The sequence below is a fragment of the Dermacentor variabilis genome, chromosome 8 (genome assembly GCF_050947875.1).
Source record: "Dermacentor variabilis isolate Ectoservices chromosome 8, ASM5094787v1, whole genome shotgun sequence".
Classification (NCBI taxonomy): Eukaryota; Metazoa; Arthropoda; class Arachnida; order Ixodida; family Ixodidae; genus Dermacentor; species Dermacentor variabilis.
Genome location: NC_134575.1, coordinates 36,651,556 through 36,675,153, shown reverse-complemented (window position 1 = coordinate 36,675,153; position 23,598 = coordinate 36,651,556). Strand labels below are relative to the sequence as shown.

General features: G+C 44.9%; 1 protein-coding gene across 1 annotated transcript; it reads left to right on the top strand.

Moving 5' to 3' along the window:
* Positions 1 to 10: 10 nt before the first annotated feature.
* LOC142590017 (uncharacterized) lies at positions 11 to 18,875 on the top strand. The gene is made up of 3 exons (XM_075701838.1): positions 11 to 307; positions 4,781 to 4,987; positions 14,607 to 18,875. The coding sequence occupies exons 1-3, from the start codon at positions 277 to 279 to the stop codon at positions 15,677 to 15,679; spliced, it is 1,311 nt and encodes a 436-aa protein (XP_075557953.1). The 5' UTR covers positions 11 to 276; the 3' UTR covers positions 15,680 to 18,875.
* Positions 18,876 to 23,598: the final 4,723 nt, after the last annotated feature.

Here is a 23,598-nt window from a genome sequence, read left to right as displayed (position 1 = left end):
ATTACATTGTAGCCAATAATAGCCAGTCCGCAGCCATAACTCCTCCGTTTCTGTAGTTTCTGTAGCTCATACTTGGCTCATACTCTAGCAACTGGAATATACTCTATCATGTACTTTAGTATTTTCTAGTTCACTAGCCATGTTTGAGCTTTACAGCAGCAGGCACGTGCTTCTTCGTTGTTGTTGTACTTCGCGTTCCAAGGCATCCTGCAGTCGCATCTTTCTCTATGGTCGTACCACCACCACCACCGTGGAAGGTACAGTTTCCCTTCTCTAATGTGCTGCCGCAACTCATCTGGAAAGAAAGGTGAGAGTTCTGCGTTTTGGAGTTTTGTACGATTGCCTGTTATTTTGCTGGCACTTGTAGGAAAGATTGCGAATTCGTGCGGTATAAAATGATCTCAAAATGCGAGCTAGCGCGAAACAGTTGCCGCAGTCTCGCAGAGATCCCAGATCCACCTGTTCGTGCCTTCGATGAGCACTACTGCAGTTCCTATGTGCTGCCCTTAGTTGAAACTATTAATAGAGTATCACTGTTAGTAAAGTGCAACAGACTTGTGTTTAGTCGCGATGTCAAAAAGGTGGCACCTAATACGCGCCTACACATGCATGTGCACTGAACTGTTAGCGCTGCAAATGCTGCCTCATGGGTCTTTTTTTTTTCTTTTTTATACAACTTTATTCTGATATGCGCAGGTCACGGGATAGTTGTGCTATTGTGCTCAGTGGTGGTCACACACGTGACAGCATATCTTTACTTTCCTCACTGCTTGTGCTGACCACATCAGCTGGGGCATCAACACTTTCCGTTTGTTGCACTCATATAATGACAGTATTTCCTTCACTTGCATCTTCTTAGCAGCTGTTATGTGTGAGCTGTGCAGTTATGTCATGTTATGTGTGCGCGGTGAACGAGCGCGTAAACTTAACTTCCCTGCTGCCATCGCTTACGAGCACTTTCAAAGGTAAACACATATGAGCGCACGAATCAGCTCATCCGTATGTTATACACACGGCCGCTGCTTTCGTTGTTCATACATCATGCGCGTAACTTTGCATCCCTGATCGACATTGTGAAAACACCGAGAAGGCAGATGACACAGGCACTGTGCCTGCCTTAATTTTTTATCTGCGCTGTTTTTAGGATAAATTAATTACGACCTACAGTGCTTAAAAATGGTGATGGGAAACCGAAATGAAATCAAGCTGGTGGGTCGTGCCAGAATACGATGCCGCCGTAGCGAAACCTGACGCTCACTTCATGCCGCCTGCAGTAGGTACCGACCGTGTGTTTGCGTTGTCGCCTATTAAAAGCATGCGTTACGCCTCCAACGACACTATGCCACAGGTGCTGTGAAACGTATTGGTGAAGGTGCTTATCGCAGCAGGGTTGGCTTCGATAGCTGTGAATGCAGTGTGCAACGGCCAAAGAGATATGCTTGTATCAAAATGGGAAACTAAGTGCGTTCCATCATTTTCACTTGGCAAAGGCGGATGAATACTGCCACGGCAAGCACCTACTGCTTTCAATTGTGTGCGCCTCACACCTTTTCTTGTTCACTTAAGATCTAGCGGCTGCAAAGCATTTGCAGTTTGGCAATTTATGGTACACTGGTGGCAAAAGATCTCAATGTCGAAAGCGTACTAAAGGGATCCACATTAGGTAGGGCGGAACTATTCCAAGAATTATCAAATCTCAGGAAAAGTACAATTTCCTACCCATTCCGATATCAACCGCCATACTACGTTCCCTCCTCGCGCACCCATTATGGGAAAGAAAAACTTGACTACGCCCTGGCAACTACACTAAATGAGCTAGACCGGAAAGGTGTGAACGTTCTGGCCCTTACTAACAAAACCTTATTTGACCTGTTTGTTTGACTGTATTGAAACTGCTTATGCTTCTAATTGTTCTTGTAATTGTCATTTGTGATCGGACTGCCTGATCGTTTATTTGCTGATATGTTTATATAACTGAATCAAGATAATAAATCGTCGTGTCACTGCTGTTGTACAGGTGGCTAGAGCTTAGTCAAGCTGCGCAGATGCAGCTTTTTTCTCTGGCCCCCTATTTTCGCAGTAACAATGTATTGTCTGCGGCGAAAATAAAACTTGATTGATTGATTGATTGATTGATTGATCCTGGAATGATTTTTACAATACTTTACAAACGTACTGAGCTTTTAGGGTAGGTACTTCTGATCATTAAGTGACACATTTAAGCACTCCGCGTAAGGCACGTAACTTATTATAAGTAGGGGTGTGGCAAATGGCAATTTTTGAGACAAATCAAATATCAATTGAGTAGTACCAGAATTGAATTTAATATTGATAATTTTCTAATAGATTTTGTATAATAAGCAGCTGTTTCCACAATTGATGTTAAACGGTATTCAGATTATAGTAGTCATAAGCTTAGCACCTTTCCGTCATGACATTGTGCATTATTAAGTGTTTGTCAAAATTCACGAATGTGGCATTAGAAACAATTTAGCAGTTTGTTTCCATATACAGGACTTTCTGAAAGTGAGAATGGTCCATGTAGCATAGCCTGTAGCACTATGTAGGTTTTCAATATTATACATATTTTAGGCCTACATGATTTTAGGTCCACTGCCAAGGCCCACGCCTTGGCATTGGAGGTGGAACGTCCTTTTATGACCTTTAGGTCAGACCACTTATTAATAAAACGTTAGCAGTCGTAATAAAACTCAATAGGAGCTATCGATTTCATTTTGTACAAGCCTACTCTCCAACCTCCAGTGATGACGATGGAGAAATAGAACAGTTTTATGAGGATGTTGAATTAGCAGTGAGAAAGGTGGGAACTCAATTTACTGTAGTCATGGGAGATATTAATGCAAAAGTGGGGGGAAATTGGGTGGGAGAACGGGCAACTGGCAAACTATGGCATCAACTCTAGAAATAGTAGACAAGAGATATTGGTAGAGATTGCGTAAAGGAATCAGTCGCCTTTGAATTATAAATGCCTTCTTCCAGAAGTGCAGTAACAGGAAGTGGACCTGAAAACGCCCTAATGAGGAGAAAAAGAAATGAAAAAAAAAAAAAAACATTTTGTACTCGGTGTCGACCCTGGCAGTGTGCAGAATGTAAAAGTGTTAGATACGGTAAATGGTAGTGTACATAGGTTAGTGACGTCTAGGATAGTCCTCTGTTTGAAGAGGGAATGACCAAATTAACGAAGAGGAATCAGGCCAACCCAGACACACTCAGGGTAAAAGTAGATGAATTCAGGCTGGTGCTCTCAAACAAATATGTAGCTTTAGAACAGAAATATGAAGATAAAATTAAAGGTAATGAATGAAACTGTAATTAGGTTGATTTCAGAAGCAGAAATTGTAAGTGAGAGGTAAGGCACAAAGGCAACAAGTATGTAAGCTATCCCAAGGAACAAAGAACCAAATAAAGGAATGACAAACCGTGAAAGTGCGCATCCTGCAGACATCATCAAATCGTGAAAGGTAGCTTACTGCTATCATTCAAAAGAAAAGTGCACAACAATTGCATTCTACTGGTACCAGCATATGGGGCAGTAACTTGGAAGTCAACAAAGAAGCTCGGGAAGAAGTTAAGAACTGCACTACGAGCAACGGAACGATAAAGGTGAGGTGCAACTTGGAGAGACGGGAAGAGAGCAAGCGAACATAGCCGACATTCTACTTGACATTAAGAGGAAAAAATGGAGCTGGCCAGGTCGTGTAATGCATAGGGCAGATAATCGGTGGTCTATTAAGAGTTACGGAATGAGTGCTAAGGAAAGGAAGGCACTATCGAAGGACGGCAGAAAGTTAGGTGGGCTGATGAAATTAAGAAATTTGCAGGCACAACTTGAAATCGGCTAGTGCAAGACAGAGGTAAATGGAGATCATTAGGATAGGCTGCCCAAGATTGTTGAAGAGCGGCACATACCAAGTGACGAAAGTTTGTGTCAAAGATGTTCATTGAAGGGTGGCGCATACGAAGTGCCACATGCCCAGCGACACAAGCTATCATCCCACTTCCATCAGCACAACAGCCAGATGCTTTGCCCATTTGATCGTAGACTGCTCAGTGTCCCAAGATGGCGGGAAAAACGTTAGGTGCATGCATGCATGCATGCATGCATACATACATACATACATACATACATACATACATACATACATACATACATACATACATACATACATACATACATACATACATACATACATGCATGCATGCATGCATGCTGCTAACTGGGCGAAGTTCTTAAAAATGCTATTGCATTAAAAATGAACTTTGGCAAGAAATGTGATGTATTGGCCAGTTAAATAATGGTCTGTGAAGCTGCTGAATGGGTACCAATAGAACTGACATGCAATTGTGGACAGCACACAACTAGGTAGTGTGGATGGTATAACTAGGATGGTATAAGCTGGCCCAAAACGGGGGGTGATTGGCTAACCTACAGTGGACATTAAATGGGCTGATGGCGTTGATCTTAGGATCCTGCAATCACTTTCCATAGACTCCACTAGAGCGTTAAAATGTACAAGGTGAAAAAAAGTCGGATATACATTCTGCTGTTGTAAACCTTGCACAGAAAAAGGTGTCCCTGCTTTCAAGTATACAGTGTGGATTGTCCCTTGTTGCCTCTTAGGAAAACTGGACTAAGAGGGTTATGTTGTGTTCCATAGCTGTGCATTGTAAGTTGCCCCTGCATTTATTCTATTGCTGGATTTACCGCTTGTTCTCGATGCTGTAACAGTACTGCAATCACTCCAATTATTTTCTGCAGGCCTCACAAATGCAATGAGCCTAGCTGAAAGTATAGCTGCCGAAATGGCACGCCACACCCCTTCCAAGGTCATCGGCCAGGTCGAGGTCGGCACACAGTACAGCTTGCCTCTGGCTGACAAGTCTGTTGGGTGCTCCTTCAAAGCAGGCAGCGAGTCGAGGAGCGTGCAGACCATAGAGACTGTGGATCAGTCAAGCTACGCCTCAGGTGGGCAGTGACCGGCACGTCTCTTACATTTGCTTGATTGTGAGAGTTTGTGGTAAATAGCCAAGTCTGCGTAGCCTGGTGCAACCTGCTTATGTGTGTATGAATTTCTGCTGCTGAGGATATATTACCTGGTTTGTGTTCCTTTTTTGCATTCTGATTGGCGGCAAAATGCAAAACTACTGCTCTGCTGAACACATTGAAGCACCTTAGGTGGTAGAGCTTAATCCAGAGCCCTCTTGCCCTGGTGTTGTCGTAGCCCTTACGTTGCTTTACAGCAACATTAAACCCAGTGAGTCTCCTAGTTATGCCTAAGTCAGTAAATTAGTGTGAAAATGTGAATATATATCCATGCGGAATGTAATTTGACCCTTGTGTTCAAGGTGAATAAAATTCAAACAAAATTCTTTAATGCAGTTAACTACAACACACACTTTGTTTTATTAATATGCTCATTCACTGAGAGAGGTGAAAACTGCACTGGAACTGTCGGGATTCTTGTTCTGAGACAGCTTTGAGTCACGACATCCCCGCAGCACATGGCTAAGCAATACTAGGCATGCGCAACACTGCCATCAGGCAATGAGCAGCAAGTACTGGGCATCTGAGGTGCACGTCAGCTATCACTTCAGCCGGCCTGTAGGTCTCCTCTGGTGACTGCTGGGCATACTCGTTTTGATCCTCTGCAGTCAATGGCAGCTTCGGTTTTTCTGCACAGTGTTTTCAGACTGCAGTGGTCGACGAGACCTCTTTCATAGCACCAATTTATCCCAGCGGGCAGTTGTTGTTTCACAGCACTCTTGTTACAATGTGCTAAAACCTCGTCCACCTTTGCCGATGCGAGAAGTCAAGTGTTTCCACTTTCAGAAGCGAGACACTAGTGAGCAAATTCAATTGCCTTTGCAATGAAATGAATTGAATCTGCTTTTATCAGTAGAACTCTTGCATGGTGCTCAGAGAGAAATTCCACCACAGTGTCTTCAAGTGCACTGTCAACAAGGTAGCTGTTGTGCAGCAAAGCTTCCAGTGAAAATCGATATTTACACTGTTTCTAATTCTGTTCACAGAAACCAGATGGTGCTGCCACAATCCTGCTGTACGCTTCCACCCATTTTATCACATTGTCTGCAAAGGCAATAATAAAGTCAAGCCCGGAGATGTTATGTTTTTTTTCCCCACAGCCGTATTGATATATGTTTGAACAAAGGTTGCAAAGTTGGCATGTTGGCCACAGTAATGACCAAAATTGTGACGCTTTCTCCATTTTGACAACTACAAACAACAAAGCTTCTTTATTTTGGTTCACAGCATACATGGCAAACACAGAAAGATTGTGCTGAAGGTATTTTGCAACACCTGACCAAGGCCCAGCCTCTCCTTGGTAATTCAGTTGCATGCGGTTGGAGCATAAGATTTGCAGAATTGTTTACATAATGTTTACTGACGCTAAGTGGAATTTGAATCTGCTCTTTGTCACAGCATATTAATAATACAGTCACTGACTAATTTTTTTGGATACCCGAATATTTGGACTCTGCCACGGTACAGCAACATACTCCATAGAGTCAATGTATAACAACGACCAAAGTTTGGCATGTTTCAAACTCTTCTAGTTCAATTTTTTAGACTTTTTCTCTCAATCAAAAGTCAAAAGCCACTGTAAACACAGACAACATCACTGTAACTTTGTTTTTCTGCAGACTATTCCTGTGTTGCACGCATCTCGCATGCCAATTCACAACTTCTGTTTCCAGTACAACTTCAATAGCAGGCACCGCTTGCTGCACCCTCCTGCGAGGCTTCACGCTGTCGTTGCTGTTGGCACTTGTCGGTCGCATATCATCAGTTGTACTATTTGTATCACCTGTAGTGTCCATTGTGGTTTGCTTCAGCTGCGTACCGCAATGCTAGGTTCAGCCGCTTAAACAACCAATCGTCTACAGCGGTTTCATATGCAGCTGCTACTGATGACGCCAACAACGCCTTTGTCATCCGCTTTCAACTTGACAAAAGCCTTGAATCAGCGAAATTATAGCACCTTGACGATGGAAAAGAGGGCCACAATTATCAGGCAAGTGCAAAGTGGCCGATCACAAGCGGACATCACAAAGGGAATCGAAATCTCAAAGCAGACATTGTCAGACTATCTAAAAAAACAAGGTGAAGATTTTAAAAGCCACTGAGGAATCTGCTGGATCAGAAGAATGCCAGCCAAGGTGCCCACCCAAAACTTGAGGAAGCAATTCTGGTGTGGCTGAAAGCCATGATCGGCATATAAGTACCGGTGCCTGGTGATGTATTAAATAAAAAGGCAGAAACCCTGGCACTTTAGATGATCATTCAGGGTTCATCCGTTATATTCGTCATTCATCTCAAAACGTCTCCTGTTTCTCCACTGAAAAAGCCGTTGCTGTGGTGCTTCCACAAAAAAGGGGGGGCGGGAGGGGCTTACAACTACACCCTATCTTGAAACTACATGAAGCCATACTGCCAGTCAAACAAGACCACAGGTTTTTAGGAGTTTTATGCAATAAGAAGCTGAACTTCCTAGTGCACGCAGATAGCCTGAAGATTAAAGTAATCAAGGCACCTATCACGAAGGGCTAATGGCAGATTTGTAACAAAAACAGCTTGGAATAATTTTACATTATACCAAAAAGTTAAGTATTAGGTGCTTTGGAATCGCCCTCGTCTACTTTGTAAAACTGCCTTTCAAGAAAAGTAGTTTCACCCGAAAGGTGAAGCATCAGTTGCAATAGCAAATTAGAGGGCAGCTATACGAAGTAAGGAGAGTAGTCTTATCGGTTGTATAAAATTGTAATCATTAGCTTACTAAATAAATTAACAAGTGTGGTGCCACACACGTACAAGCAAGCATGAACACATCTCGATCACCACGTGCACTTGCTGTCAGAGCGCTGGAGTGAGGAAGCTCGGTAGCAGCAGTGGGCGAATTGACTTTCGTGCTGCCTCGCTTCAACGTAAACTGAGCTGCGAAAATACAGCGTACACGAAGCTATCAGCACTCAGCGCCTGCCTCTGTCCCCGTTGCAGATCGCTTTCAAGATAGGGCCTGCGCGACTGCACTAGCTGCACCATACACAACAGCCACCGTAGTAGTACCCCTTCCCCCCAGTTGCCTTGCGCGCTACCGAAGACGGAACACTTTTTCCCAGTTTTCCTCCCTTGTGCGTATGCGATTGAGCCACCATCGTCGGCTCACCCTCGCACGCTTTCAGTCGCACACACAGCTTACGGCGATGATTTTATTGCCCTTGGACTTTGTACGGGACATGACGGCGCTGCCGGCATAAATGTCCCTGAAGTGTCTGCATAATTGCTATCTCAATAATAAACCAGAGTAGTTCATAACTCCGGCTTCTCCATATGGCCTTTTGGTGAAGTGCATTGCCAATGTTACGTTTCAACTGGGCCAAGGGCATTAGACGTTTGCCACGCGGCAAACCCACGCATTCATCAATGCGTACCCAGAAGTCAACGCAGCATCGACACCAACTACTCACAGGTCCACAAAAGGCCCCCACCCCCTATCAATACTTGACAGCCAGAACTAATGATGAAAAGGGCCAACGTCGAATGTTACCGTGGGAACAGCTTTGACCTTGAATTCCCAGGTACCAATACGGTCATCTATTCTCGGTCATCTATAGCATCAGAGGTGGATTGCAGCAGAATGAAGTGATATCGTGGGTGGGGTATCGCGACCGATTCATCGATTGTGATTGGCCACGATACAGTCGTCAGATTCTCTAGTCAAGTCGCCTAGGGAAGACGGCGGTATTAAAAGCGGAGACTTCTTGTGCAGATGCTGACGTGTCCTTAGGTGAATTCAGCCATTTAATATACTCCTGCAAGGAGTGGGCTTCTGTATCTGGAGCCAGTGTAACTAATGTAAAATAAACCCTTTTTCCTTCACTCCTACTACCGGACGTACTCATTGTTGGGCTTGGTGGTTTCCTGGCCCAAACGCCACATCAAGCCGCAGCACCAGACACCTCACTCGCACTGTCAAGAGGTTAAAGCAAATTGTATTTATGAAAAAAAATGTCTTGGGCAACATTTCAAAATTTCTGACTCACTATTGCACAATGCATGTTTTTGTGATTGCTATCACTAATTAAAGAACTACAGGCGCTATTACCAAAATTTCCGTGCACTGGAAAATTTGAGTATTGGAGTAATCTGCTTCAAAATTCAGCTCAAGACGTTACTAAAGACAGTTGCAGTACCGCGGCTCGCGTTGGTTTGTTGTGGTTCCGAAGTACGCTGCGATATTTCGTTGTTCCGTCAAAATTCAAATTGGCCTGCTCCAAGCTTCTTCAAAATGAAATTTTGTCTGCTCAAAAGTGCTCCAAAACTTAATTTTACTTGCTCCAAAATTTGCTCCTAAATGAATTTGGGCAGTCTCACCCCTGATAGAGCGACCCGAGACCATTGAGGCCGGATATGTCAAGATCTGTGTCAGGCCATATGTGCCTAACCAGCTTCGATGCTTTAAGTGCCAAAGATTCGGCCACAGTTCCCAGAACTGTCGAGGCCGATTGACTTATGCTAAGTGTAGTGCCCACGAACACACCTCTGAAACGTGAAAACACTGCACACTGTGTGAATTGTGATGGGGGGCATGCCACATACTTGCAGTCCTGCCCGTTGTGGAAGAAAGAGAAAGAAACCGTCACAATAAAAGTCAAGGAGAACATCTCGTTTAAGGAGACACGCAGGCAGGTATCCTACCTGCCAAAGAATAGCTTTGCCGAAGTGGCGTATCAAAGGGCAGCGTCACAACGGCTTCCAGCGGTTGTCCACTGGAAGCCAACCGGCCCCTCAGTGGATGCAGCCGGCACTGCTCCACCATCCAAGCCCATCAACTGGGCTGGTGTCTTCCTCCCGTGTTTTTTCTTTGGAGGCCAAAACCTCTCCCGCGAACAAACCGCTCGCAAGACCGGGTGGCCAGCGCCCCGATAGACACAACCCACGATGGACACAACCCACAGCCAGGCGGCGTTGCCAGCATCTAAGAAGTGGCGAGATTCTCGTTATCGCTCCAAAAATGTAAAACTGTGTATCACAGGGCCCGTTGAAGGTTCTGTAACCTAAATTTAATTTCCTTAACACCCACCGCAAGCCTCTTCCTAATATGAACATGCAAATATTACAGTGGAATGTCAGGGGACTTCTCCGTAACCTTGATGACGTTAAAGAGCTCCTTCGTAAATATAGTCCGGGGATGCTGTGTGTCTAGGAGACTCATCTGAAACTGGCACACACAAGCTTATTAAGGCAACATGACATTTTTTGCGAAGACCGCGACGACGCTACCGCCTCTTCGGGCAGTGGGGCTATAATAGTAGATAAGGGTGGATGCTTCTCACATTTTCCCAGATGCAAAGTCAACACAGCCAAATAGGAGCTCATTCGAGAGCTTACACATTTAGACTGAGACCACATTGCTGCGTTTGATAATGACAATACTCTAGCTTATTTTACAGGTTTTATCATTGACGCTGCTGAAGAATGCATGCAGCAAAACTAGTGAACTGGCTAATAAGCGCTCTTGCCTTGGCAGAACACCGAATGCGAAAAAGCATGTAAAAAACAAAACAAAGTCTGTTGATTGCTTCTCGACTCTCCAACAGCCGAACAGCTGATTAACTTTAACAAGCAAAATCACAGGGCAGGAGAATGTGTTGACATGCTAAGAGAGAGAGTTGGGAAAAGTACATCTCCAGTATAAATTCATACAATGATGAAATTAAAGTCTGGAGTAAGGTAAATAAATCATAGACCGGGAGTCGCACCCGCTACACTGAGTAAGTAGCCAAGGTGATAGCCTGGAAGACCAGGCAGGTTGTCATAGTCAAACACTTTGAATATTTCTGAAGTGCATCACACTATACAGAAACTTTCCTGAGGTTCAAAGAGCTACAGCCCCTTAATTGCAAAAATTCATCAAGTGAGGCTTTCAATTGTATTATGTGTGAAATGATTAGATACCTACATCCTTAAGCAGTGAAAACACTCCTGTCTTTTTTTAATGCCATGTGGGTGGCTGGATATATTCCGTCCTGATGGAAAGAAGCCATAGTCATTCTGATACTTAATCAAGGAAAGGGCCCGCCCACAATAGGTAGGTAGGTTCACAATAGATCACCTCATTCGCATCAAGGCAAACATCATAGATGCATTTTTACATAAGCACAGAGAAAGTGTACAACACAACATGGCGCTTAGGGGTTCTGCTAAATCTTTCCACGTTGGGAGTCCGTGGAAATATGTGTAGTCGAAAGCTGCTTGACCATTTGACACAAGTTGCCTTAATGATGCTAGTAGGGTGAGGTAGCTGATTGGCTGCCCAGGGTGCATCATCGATAATTTTTCCAACTTCATGGTAAACAAATGTTCATAATAATTGGAATGTTAGTTAATTTGTTTCTATAAAAATCAAGTAGCAGAAAGAGAAAGCACAAGGACAATTCCACACTACACTTAAGCACTTCTGGCACAAAGCAGGTGTCGTCTACTTGTGTTACAATGTGCTCCGTGTTGAGGAGAGCTCCATGCAAAATGTTGATCTCTATCTTTTTGCAAGCTCCATGGTTCGCCCTTGTTACATTGTGGGCTGCAAACCTAAAGACTTGCAATATGTCAAGCTGCAACATTGCATCCCTCTGGAAGGCAGCAGACGAGAGGAGTGGCTGCAGTGCATCAGAATGTTACTATCCAATTGGCGCCAGGATTTGCGTGTTTGCGGCCGTCACTTTATGCTGGAGTATTACTACCACAATAGTGTTTCGTGTGTCCGGTATTTGGGTAAACGCAAGTGGATTGGGCCTGGCCGTTTGACCGTACCATTTCATTTCAGGCAGAAACGTGAATGGTGTGTGTGGTGCAGCCACCTGGTGGCGCAGAGCTCAACCTAACAGTAGCAGTAACAAAGTATATTTGTCTATGCTGCTGGTGTAAATTTTTCACAGGAACGTAATCTTGAACACATTGTTTTTGTAAATGTTAAAAATATTTCACAATTGGTTAGAGTAATATTAGCTCTTTGTTTCGCTGGTTAAGCTCTGCGCCACCAGGTGGCTAAGGCTCCTTTGTCAGATTGAGTTTATGCCTCCACCCATCCGATGAACGCCCAGCTCACCTGTATTTACCGGAATACTGGGCACACTCGGTGCTGCGATAAAATGCTCGCAACGCATGCTGCTTGATGGCTCTCGCTAGGGGTCGACAGCCAAGCAGCTCTGGCGGAGAGGTTGGAAAGGCTTCGCGTGTGCCCTCCTGAACAACCGGAAGTAGATGACACGACGTGCCATTATGATGCAAGCAGAGCCAGTGAAGGCAGAGCTTAGCTCCGATCACTCAGCAAGCAAATTGAGGAGAAAAGTATGGCTATGGCGGAGGATAACCTGTAATCGTCAGTCGCTCTCTTAATACGAGGCGACTAACGCAAATTATGGTACGAATTATTAACTTTAGCTGTACCCTATGCATCTACAAAACTCATCCGAACCGTTTCAGGGGCCCTTTAACCATATGAAGGCAAAATGCCTGAAGACAATGAACCTTTTAAAAATGTTGTCATGCACAACGTAGGGTAGTGATTCAAAATGCCTCCTGAACTTGTACACGAGCCTTGTCTGCTCTCGCCTTGACTGTGTTGCTGTAGTCTATCAGTCTGCAACGCCAAGCGCACTGAAAATCCTAGACCCTGTGCACCATTTAGCTTTGTGACCGTGGCCTTCGGACATGGCCTGTAGAAAGCCTCTATGTAGAAGCAAACAAGTGGTCATTCCGTCTACAGAGGTCACATTGCAGCTTCACATGTTATCCGAAAGTAAATTTGAATCCTGAACATCCTTGTTACACAACTGTAAGCGATGTGTCCTGTGCCATATTTTTTAATAATCAACCCTCAACGAGGGAGCCCTTCTTACTGCGTGTGAGGAATTTTAGCGAAGAAATGCATGCCCAACTTCTAAAACACCATCTAATGCTTCCAGAATGTGCCATCATTTGTTGAAATCACTAAGCGTGCTCCTGAGATGCACATTCAAATGCACTTCCTTGAACTTCGGTTGAAGTACTGCTGCCCGGAGTTTTACACCAATGCGTCAAAGTCACAAGCCGGCATGTCTTATGCAACAGTCGGTTCATCCTTTTTAGAGTCCGACATGCTGCACTGCCAAACAAGTATATTTATGGCTGAAGCCTATGCGCTATTCCCGGTTGGGAAACACATCAAACAATTATACCTAGAGAAGGCAATTATATTTACAGACTCCTTAAGCATTGTCAAGCTTTAGTGTCGCTACAAAAACACAATAATCTTTTAATTATTGACCTTTATACACTCCTGTGTACAGTTTATGCATGTAAACAACTTGTCATAATATGCTGGGTGCCTGGGCACAGAGGCATCGAGGACAATATGCTCGCCGATGAAATAGCCACATCCACTACAACAAAAGATTTCAACTCACTCATAGCTGTTCCCACCGTAGATTTGAAACCTTTCATTTGAAAAAAATTAAAGAGATTATTGACAATGCTTGTGGGACGCCAATACCTTGAATAAGCTTAATCTAATTAAACCATAGTTAAGCACTTTTTCATTAATAACACAATGATGACAAACCGATTTGCTGTTATGTCTACTAAGAATAGGGCATACATATGATACGCACAACTTCTTGTTGACTAATGGCATGAGTGTGTAAAATAATAAAGCATTAATGTCCACTTGAACGGTCCTGAGCAGACCTTCACGTTATGAACTCCTCGTGGGCAAGCGGGTGCATTGAGACGCTTGGCGCATTTTGATTTGGCCTTACAGAGGGGCAGTTAGAGTGCAAGTAAGAGCTTGCGTGGACAAGGAATGCGGGGAAAAAAACATTTCACCAAAGGAACTGTAATGCTTTCACATTCCCACACCTAAGCAGTCTTAAGTAAGCTTTTACCAAATTTTTTTAACCTCCCAGAGGTATTGCATATTTTTTTTCTGCCCTATTTTGAAAGACGGTGCAGGTTTTGCATGTTGTTGGGTTAAATGCAGAAAAATACTGTATGTGCTAGCTGGCTCCTTGCAATTTCAACTTGCGAAAACGTTGCCAAAGTTAGGCATGGGTTCAAGAAGAAACCCATTAATGAAGTCTCATTTGAGAATTTTGTCGTGCTGGCAAATAATAAGTTTTGCAAATGTCAAATATGGCCTCCAGATCTCGAGTGCTCATTGAGGATCGGAGAGCAAGCTGGGTTGGATCCTCTTGACACTGTCGTTTAAGGATCAAAGAAATCCGCGACTGTCTTTGAACACTCCAGATTCTCTCACTTGGTGATTTTATACCTTTAGTAATTTTTTATCTTTCTGAAAAATAATTTATGCAGGTGGGCTTTATAAACAGTCATGAAGCATTCAGATGCAGAAATATTGACTAAATCAAAAAGGACAACTAGGTATCATTTGTTCCATCATACCTGAAATCACCCTCAAGACCTCCCAAATGAAAAAGAAGAAAAGAAAGCTCATCATTAGCTTTTTAGTATCTGTATTCATTTTTTTTTTGCATTTCATAATACTACTTTTGTTTCATTTGTGCAGCATCAAGGCCTTCTGTTGCTCCATCAACAGCCAATGGTGACAATTCACAGCAGGGACGCCTCTCCGAAGATCAGCTCTGTGACTATGAGGCTGGTAAACTGTTACGTCGGGAACCTCGGGCCAGGGTCCATACTGGCGAGCGTTTGTTTAAGTGTGCTTTGTGCCCTAAGAGCTTCTTTAAAAAAGACCACCTCAAGAGGCACTTGTGTGTTCACACGGGTGAGCGACCATTTCAGTGTCCTTTATGCCTTCAAAACTTCACACGAAAGGCCAACCTGGAAACCCATCTGCGCACCCACACAGGTGAGAAGCCATGGCAGTGCCCTACATGCCCTCAAAGGTTCTCGCATAAGTCCAGCATGAAAGACCACCTACGCACCCACACAGGTGAGAAGCCATTTCAGTGCCCTTCGTGCCCTCAAAGCTTCTCGCATAAGTCTAGCATGAAAAACCACTTGCGCACCCACACAGGTGAGAAGCCATGGCAGTGTCCTTCATGCCTTCAGAGCTTCTCGCATAAGTCCAGCATGAAAGACCACATGCGAAACCACACAAACGAGAAGCCATTTCAATGCCCTTCATGCCCTCAGAGCTTCTCGCGCAAGTACGTCATGCGGGAACACCTGCGCATTCACACAGGCGAGAAACCATTTCAGTGCCCTTCATGCGTTCAGAGCTTCTCACGAAAGACCCACCTGAAAACCCACCTGCGCACTCACACAGGTGAGAAGCCATTACAGTGCCCTTCATGTCCTCGAAGCTTCTCACAGACGACCCACCTGAAAGACCATCTGCGCACCCACACAGGCGAGAAGCCATTTCAATGCCCTTCATGCCTTCAAAGCTTTGCTGTAAAAAGCCACATGAAAGTCCACTTGCGTACCCACACAGGTGAGAAGCCATTTCAATGTCCTTCATGCCCTCAAAGCTTCTCGCATAAGTCCAGCATGAAGAAACACTTGCAAACCCACACAGATGAGAAGCCATTTCAGTGCCCTTCATGCCTTCAGAGCTTCTCACGAAAGACCCACCTGAAAACCCACATGCGCACCCACACAGGTGAGGAGCTGTGACAGTGCTCTTCATGCCCTCAAAGCTTCTCGTATAAGTCGAGCACGAAGGAACACTTGTGAATCCTCACAGATGAGGATCCATTTCAATGCCTTTCATGCCCTCTGAGCTTCTTGCACAACCAACATGAAGGAACGCCTGCACGCACACACAGGCGAGAAGCCATTTCATTGCCCTTCATGAATTTAGAAATTATCGGTGAAGAGTGCTATGAAGCAACACCTGAGCATTCATAAAGATGACCGACCATACCGTTGTGCCGTCTGCTCCAAGTCCTTTGCACTGGCTGATTACTTGAGCAGACATAAGAGAACACGGCATCATGATACTGTAGAGTAGGTCAACAGCAATATTGAACTAGAGTTACAGTTAGAAATGTATAAATATGGAAAATGCTGCAGGGTGTTCTGCAGCATCAAGTAGCGTGTGTGTCTCTATATGTCTCCAAGTGCGAAGAGAGCAAGGACACTTTCTGCGAGTTCTAAGACACACCAGCAGAGACGACTATGACAGCAGGTTGGTTGAGAGGCTGCGCCACCTGTATGAAAATATCTCACACGGGATCGACGACCACCAGATTGCTACACATCTTAGTTTTGTATAAAGGTAGCACCCTATAAGTTAACCGGGAGGAAGTGTCATGTATGCGATAATGCCACATGCTGTCGATAGCATCTGCAAGTCAGTCTTCCAGATAGTCACATGACCTGACAGCAATTGCGTATAAGGCTGGCATGTTTCTCTTCCGGCACTTGCACTTGTACTTTTGTTCTTGCTGCACCACGTAGCAATAAACTGTTTGCTATTGTTCTACGTTTGCCTGCGGATTCCTACGACAACAGTGACGCCATGGCCTTTCGGCACCAAAGTTCTCGGCATGAGATGTATAATTCTCATGATTGCAACACCTTGCCCATGGCTGTATGTTACCTTAAATGGTTGTAAAATGTAATGCCGTAGCTTTTATTGTAGTACACCAAAGCATTTGTGCCCTCAAAGATTCTCAGAAGAAGACCCCCTGAAGAGGTACTTGTGTGTCTACACATGTGAGTGGCCATTTCAATTTCCTTCATGCCTTCAGAGATTCTCACGAAAGACCAAGGTCAAAGAACACCTGCGCACCCACACAGGAGAGAAGCCATGGCGGTGCCCTTCATGCCTTCAGTGCTCTTCTCATAAGACTTATTTGAAGGAACGCCTGCAAGCCCACACAAGACAAGAAGCCATTTCAATGCCCTTCATGCCTTCAGTGCTCTTCTCATAAGACTTATTTGAAGGAACGCCTGCAAACCCACGCAAGACGAGAAGCCATTTCAATGCCCTTCATGCCCTCGGAGCTTATCGTGGTAGTCCAATGTGAAGAAACAGCTGCACAGCCACACCGGCAAGAAGTCATTTCGGTGGCCTTCTTGCACTCGGAAATTCTTCCTAAAGCATGCCAGGAAACAACACCTAAGCATTCATACAAGTGACCGACCATACTGTTGGGCTGTCTGCTTTAAGTCTTTTGCGCAGGCTGATTACTTGAGCAGACATAAGAAAACACAGCATCGTGATACTGTAGAATAGGTAAACAGCCATGTCGAACTAGAGTTTCAATTAGAAATATAGACATGGAGCATGCTGTAGGGTGTTCTGCTGCATCAGGTAGGACAAGTGTGCCCATATGTTCTTGAAGGGACCCTGGAATGCTTCTTCTGGGTTACCATATTTGCTCTAGATCTATTCTCAGTGTGTCATAAAACAAAGAGCAAAAGAAATGATGAAAATCGACCCACACAAACCCATGTTATCGCTCATAAAATATTCAATAGACAAGGAAAACAAGAGTTAACCTCAACTTCTGGTGGATTTTAGCTGCTCTAAGTTCCACAATTCACTTTGTCATGACTTCATGTGCTGACATCGACAAACAATAGCAAGTCATTAGCAAAAGTCGGTGCGCCACCGTTGCCAAGCCTGCTTAGCCTGTTCATGGTGTACCATTGGCCTCCAAGACCTGCTGACTGAGTGTAGATGGCATACATATCACCATAGAAGGAACGGATGCCATTGTAGCAGCACCAGCACCAGAGAATGAGCAGCAGGTTCATTCTTTGCTTGGAGCTGTAAACTACTACAGTAAATTCCTGCCTCGCCTGGCCGTGCTGGCTCATCCCTTGGACAAGCTACTGCGTCACGACCAGACGTGTGCGTGGACATGTGGTTGCCAAAAAACTCTTGACGACATCCAAGCTGTACTGGCATCTACAGAGGTCCTAACCCACTATGTCCCACAATGAACACTTCAAGCGACTTGCACTTGTACTTCCATTCTTGCTGCACCATGCAGCAATTAACTGTTTGCTACTGTTCAACGTTCATCTGCAGATCCCTACAATGCAACACCTACGACGAGGGTGGAATGATTTGGCCACATGAAGCCTTTTGACTGCTCATCAAGCAGTCAAAACGCTCGCACTTGGAGCTGACGTCTCCAAATCAGAAGAGAACAAGGACACTTTCTGGGAGTTCTCAGACACAAAATGGACCTGTTATGCCGTCATGGTGCACACACCACGGGGCTTCATAGTGTGGCATCGTTGCCAAGATCAGTTTCTTCTCGGTGCAGCTGACGTCTCCAAGCGCGAAGAGAACAAGGACAGGTTCTGGAAGTTCTCAGACAAACCTGCAGAGACGACTACGGCAGTGCACATTGCTTCAGAGGCTGCGCCATGTGTACAAAGATATCCTGTGCACATTCTACAACCACCAGATTGTTACACGTGATCTTAGTTTTGTATAATGGTAGCTCTCCACAAATTAAGTGGGAAGATATGTCATGTATGTGATAGTGCCACATGCTGTCAATAGCATCAGCAAGTCAAGCTTCCAGGTAGTCACATGACCTGACCGCAGTTTCATGTAAGACTGGCAAGGGGGTGCGGGGGCAAACCTCAGCACTCAAAGACGCCTAGCATGTCATTTGAGCAGTTGGAGCTACAGATGGCCGGCGATACCCTGGTGAGACAAGAAGCTCTCGTCCAGCAAGTACGTCGAGCAGCCATGGCCAGTGGAGTCGTGGAATGAGGACTCGACCTCAAGAGCAACGACCTCGATGGCTCAAATAAATGTTTTCTCTCTCTCTCTCTCTCTGGCACTTGCACTTGTACATCCATTCTTGCTGCATCATGTAGCAATAAACTGTTTGCTACTGTTCTATGTTTGCCTGCGGATTCCTATGATGCCACACCAAAGTGGTCGACATGGGACGCATAATTCTCATGATTGCAACACGTTGCCTGTGGCTGTGCATTACCCTAAATTGTTGTAAAATGTAAAGCCATAGCTTGTATCGTAGTGCACCAAAGCTTTCTGAAAAAAAAAAAAAAATGCTAGAAAACACAACCCAACTGGGCAAACACAAGATCTGAAGTCACTGAAACATTTGGCAGACTCAAGTGTTGTTGACATCTAGGCATGGCGCAAACGGTTGCATCATGAAACAATGAGACATGCTGAACATGCGAACCCGAGCGGTTTGAGATGCACGTCGTATTTTTTGCTGCTTCGGAATCTCTCATTTGCACTCTTTGATTTCGGCCTGGGTCAGCAGATTTAGGTGGGGCATTATGTGGGTGGGAAGATTTGACATGCTGACTTCGCGAGAATCGTTGCAGTGTGGGCGTCTACGTGCAAATAACTGGGGTGCTCAAGCGGAACTAGATATGTTGTATTGTTTTGTGATTGCACAGTGTTTAAAAATGGTGATGAAATCAAGATGGTGGGTAATGCCAGAATACGATGCCGCAAGAGTGAAACATGATGCTCGCTTCATGCCACCTGCAGCAGGGAACTGCAGTGTGCTTGGGTTATCACCCATTAACAGCATGCATTACGCTTCCAACGACACTATGCCACAGGTGCTGTGAAACGTATAGGTGAAGGTGCTTATCACAATAGGGTTGGCTGCGATAGCTGAGAATGCAATATTCAACTTCCAAGGAGGTTTGCTTCTATCAGAATGGGAAACTAGGCATGTGCCATCATTTTCACTTCGAACGGGCGGGTGAGTACTGCGGGGCAAGTGAGCACCTACTGCTCTCAATCGGGTGTGCCTCACGCCTTTTTTTCACATATGATCTAGCAGCCGGAAAACATCTGCAGTTTGCTAATTTACTGAACACTGGTGGCGAAAAAAAATCTTAATTTGTGGGAACGTGTGAAAGGTACCCAGGAATTATTTCGACAATATTGTACAAATACACCGAGTTTTAGGGAAGGTCCTTTGATCATTAAAGGTGTATCCAGATGACGGACCACAATGGACTCGGCCACGGACCAGTCACGTGGGGTTGACCATGCTTGACCCTGTCTGTGAAAGCATCCACCCGGCAAGTCCGATGAGCAGACAGCGCAGCCCGGGAGGGATACTCTCGACCCCGTAGCTTCACGAACTCGTTGCAGCGCACTGCTTCCGAGATTAGCGTGACGGATGCTGCGATGGGGGGGGGGGGGACGTTTCCTTGCAGATGTTTATCCACAGTTCTTTTTTCGGGCACCTCAATACATCATCACGGCTGCTGTCCTGCAAAGTAAGAAATTGTTGGACCAAGGCCAAAAAACTAAAATGTAGCGTCATCTGACCATGATACCATGGTCGCAGCAACACGTGAAAGACCAGCTTGTCACCCGCGCCGCGGCTCATGCTTATGGTGGCGCTGCAGTTGCCGAAAACGACCAGCATTGTACTGTTGCTAGAACTGGTGGCTGCAAATACTCTAAAAAGTCCGTGGGCCACTGCCAGAAAAAATTTGCTCGCATTTCTGGCCTGTGCCAGCCCATGGAACTGCCGCGGGCCTGACAGACCGGGAGTAAACGTGACGTGTTGCCGGATCCGCGGGCCAGAACAGGTCCGTGGTCCGTTGTCTGGATACACTTTTAGTGATACGTTTAAGCACTCCAGGTAAAGCTCCTGGTTTATTATAAGTAGGGGTGTACAAACAGCAATTTTTGAGACCGAATCAAATACAAATTGAATATTGCCAGAATCGAATTGAATATCGATACTTTTCGAATAATAAGCAGCCATTTTGGTAATAGATGTCAAACGGCATTCAGATCGTAGTAGTCATACTTGTAGCATCTTTCTGTGATGACATTGTACATTATCAAGTGTATCAAAATGCACGAATGGAGCATTAGAAACAGTTAAGCAGTTTGTTCGCGTATACAGGACTTTCTGAAAGTGAGAATTATCCCTGTAGCGTAGCTTCTTGCATAATGTAGGTTATCAAGTCTTACACATATTTTATGCCCATGGGGATGAAAATTATTTTATTTTTGCCTCAATTTTGTTTTATTCTGCAGAGTTGACATTTTAAAGTATTTGAATACTGCTAGAAAAATGTTCGTTATGAATAGTGACTATTCAATTTGTTAGTCGAAAGTTTCTAATATTTGCACACGCCTGATTATAAATACGACTCCGTAAGGCAGCCTCAGCTGCCTTACGGAGTCTCGATCTGTCGGAAGCGCCTCGCTTGCTTAGTATGAGGGATAACCAATGTCTTCCTCTGTGGGGATAACGCAGCGCGCTCCTCATAGGTTTGGTTGTCTGTGCTCAATAAAAACACCAGGCAGGAGCCCTCCTGGACATTTCTGTAAGCATTCTCGAAACGACAGAAGCTTTTACTGTCAAACTAATAATCTTGGGGAAACAGAAAGCACATAATCGTTTACATACACCATATCTTTACCGAATAGGTACAGTGAATGCCCACTGCGCGCGGTCGCCGTGATGGAGTCCCCCCGAACCGCTTTCTTGCGTGAAAGGTAGGCAGTCGCTGAGAGCGAACTATGTGAAATATGGTCTTGTACTGGGCTGTCTAACGAAACGTAGCATAACAAAACGAAGCCTCAATGCAGCAATCACACAGGTTCGTAGCGACTGACTGTGTGTCTGCATGCATGTCTGCGCACAATGTTTCGTTTTCGCTGCGAGCACGTTTTCGTACCGTGCCATGAGCTCCAGGCTGCAGCATATGAGCATTTCACCGTAAAAAAGCAACCAACGTTGTATGTACGCTATCAGAGCTGTTCAAAAATAATTTCATTATAACTATAGGAACTTCGAAGCCTACGGCAGCTTTTGATATGCTGTCGGGACGATGCAATCTTTTTTTTTTCTTCTAATTTCTTGGACGTTGTAATATCATTTCTCAAGTTGCATCGCACTGAATGTTTATCGGTCTTCTCGGGGAGCAATTTCCTGCTGCTTATTTTTCTTAATCCAGTACATTCAATGTTCGGTGCTAACACGAATCTGAGCATATGCCATGCCTTTTTTTTAAAATGTGCTTCTTGCCATTCCCTTTCCATTCCAGCGGACTTGCCAGTATCAAGCATCAACAAGTTCGTAGGTCAAATTCATGACATTAGCCAAGCAGCATGCGTGGGCGAGCGTCTCGGTGCTTGCTTTCTGCTACCCGCTGAACATCGCGGCCCAGACGCCATAGCAGAAATATTCCTCGTGGTAATGCTTGCTGCAAACCCTGCTGCAAGCCATCGGCTGCAAGTCTGGTTTTTCTAAGTTTCACGATCCAAGCTTTACGCAGCTTCTTGTCCTGTGGACTTTGTCGCGTATGTCCGGCACTGCAGCACGGATCAGTATATCCTATAACCACGTTGGGTGCCTTCAAAGGCAGCCACTATTTATTATAGTGTTTTCAAGCAGACACCCGAAGCAGGTAAACCTCCCCACTTAATGAGAACTGCAGCGCAGGTGGGTCTTCAAACTTTCGTTTTCAGCCTGCTTTTGCGCTTCCGAAGCAGCCGACGCGGCCGCTGTGTCCACGTAACCCATCGTAACACGTCACGCCGACGGCAGCGCCAGCTTTTCTAGTGGTGGAGCTTATCCCCAATAACTTGTCGGGAAGAAGCACTGAAGAACCGTGTCTAACCACGCTTAACAGAGCTTTCACATGTATAACTATAGTTCAAGCCATGGTGAATCCCAGCCAATTTTTTTTGGCTACTTAATATGTTTCTTAATGCAATGCCTAAAAAGTTTTTGTTAGACAAGAGGATCAGGTTAAGGATCAAGATTTTCTATAATTCCATTGTACAGATCAAGGTATTACCCAAACAAGCCCTGTCAAGCGCAGCAAGGTGAAGGAAGATTCATACAATGGAAACTTGGCATTTGCTTGAGAGTGGCATGGGCCTGCACACCTACACTGGTCATACTTGCATGCACCTACTTGCATGCATGCAACGTATGTTGCGTTTGCATACAAGATGCGAGGAACATTTGTGCAAACATGGTACCTCGCATACCATCAAAAGAAGCAATAATATATAGCAGCTTCGCAATCTAGCTGGAATAAATTGAAAATTTCTTGGTCATCAAGGCAGCCAAGCTTTACAGCAAAATGAGCCTGAGTAGAACTAGCAGCGGCTGGGCCAGGTTTCTCAATATTGGCCTTCATCCTTTACATTCGGGTTACTCAACATGTGCATTTTGAATTGTGGCGAGCAGGTGCTCAAGCAAGCCGTGATTCAGTAGCCAGCAAAATCGGAGATAAACTGGGAAACAGTTCGAACATGCAAGGCAGGAAACAGTATATCGAGTGCCATTAAAAAATAAAATACGACAGCGCATTATCTGCTACAAGTCCCACAAAGGAGAGAATAAACTTCAAAGTTACGTGGTTTTACGGGCCAAAACCACGATCTGATTATAAGGTACAGCGTAGTGGGACTCCGGAAATTTGGACCACCTAGGGTTCTTTAACGTGCTCCTAAATCTATACCAAGATATGCGTCCGCATTTCGCCCTCGTCGTCGAAATGCAGCCAACGTGGCTGGGATTCGATCCCGCGACTTCGTACTTGGTAGCCCAACACCACAGCCACTAAGCAATTGCGACGGGTGAGTAAAT

What these genes read in the sequence shown, in the direction of transcription:
- LOC142590017 (XM_075701838.1), top strand. Translation starts at nt 277, where the DNA reads ATGTGCTGCCGCAACTCATCTGGAAAGAAAG. An exon ending in CAACTCATCTGGAAAGAAAG is followed by an intron (nt 308 to 4,780) that starts GTGAGAGTTCTG and finishes TATTTTCTGCAG; the next exon opens with GCCTCACAAATGCAATGAGC. An exon ending in TCAGTCAAGCTACGCCTCAG is followed by an intron (nt 4,988 to 14,606) that starts GTGGGCAGTGAC and finishes TCATTTGTGCAG; the next exon opens with CATCAAGGCCTTCTGTTGCT.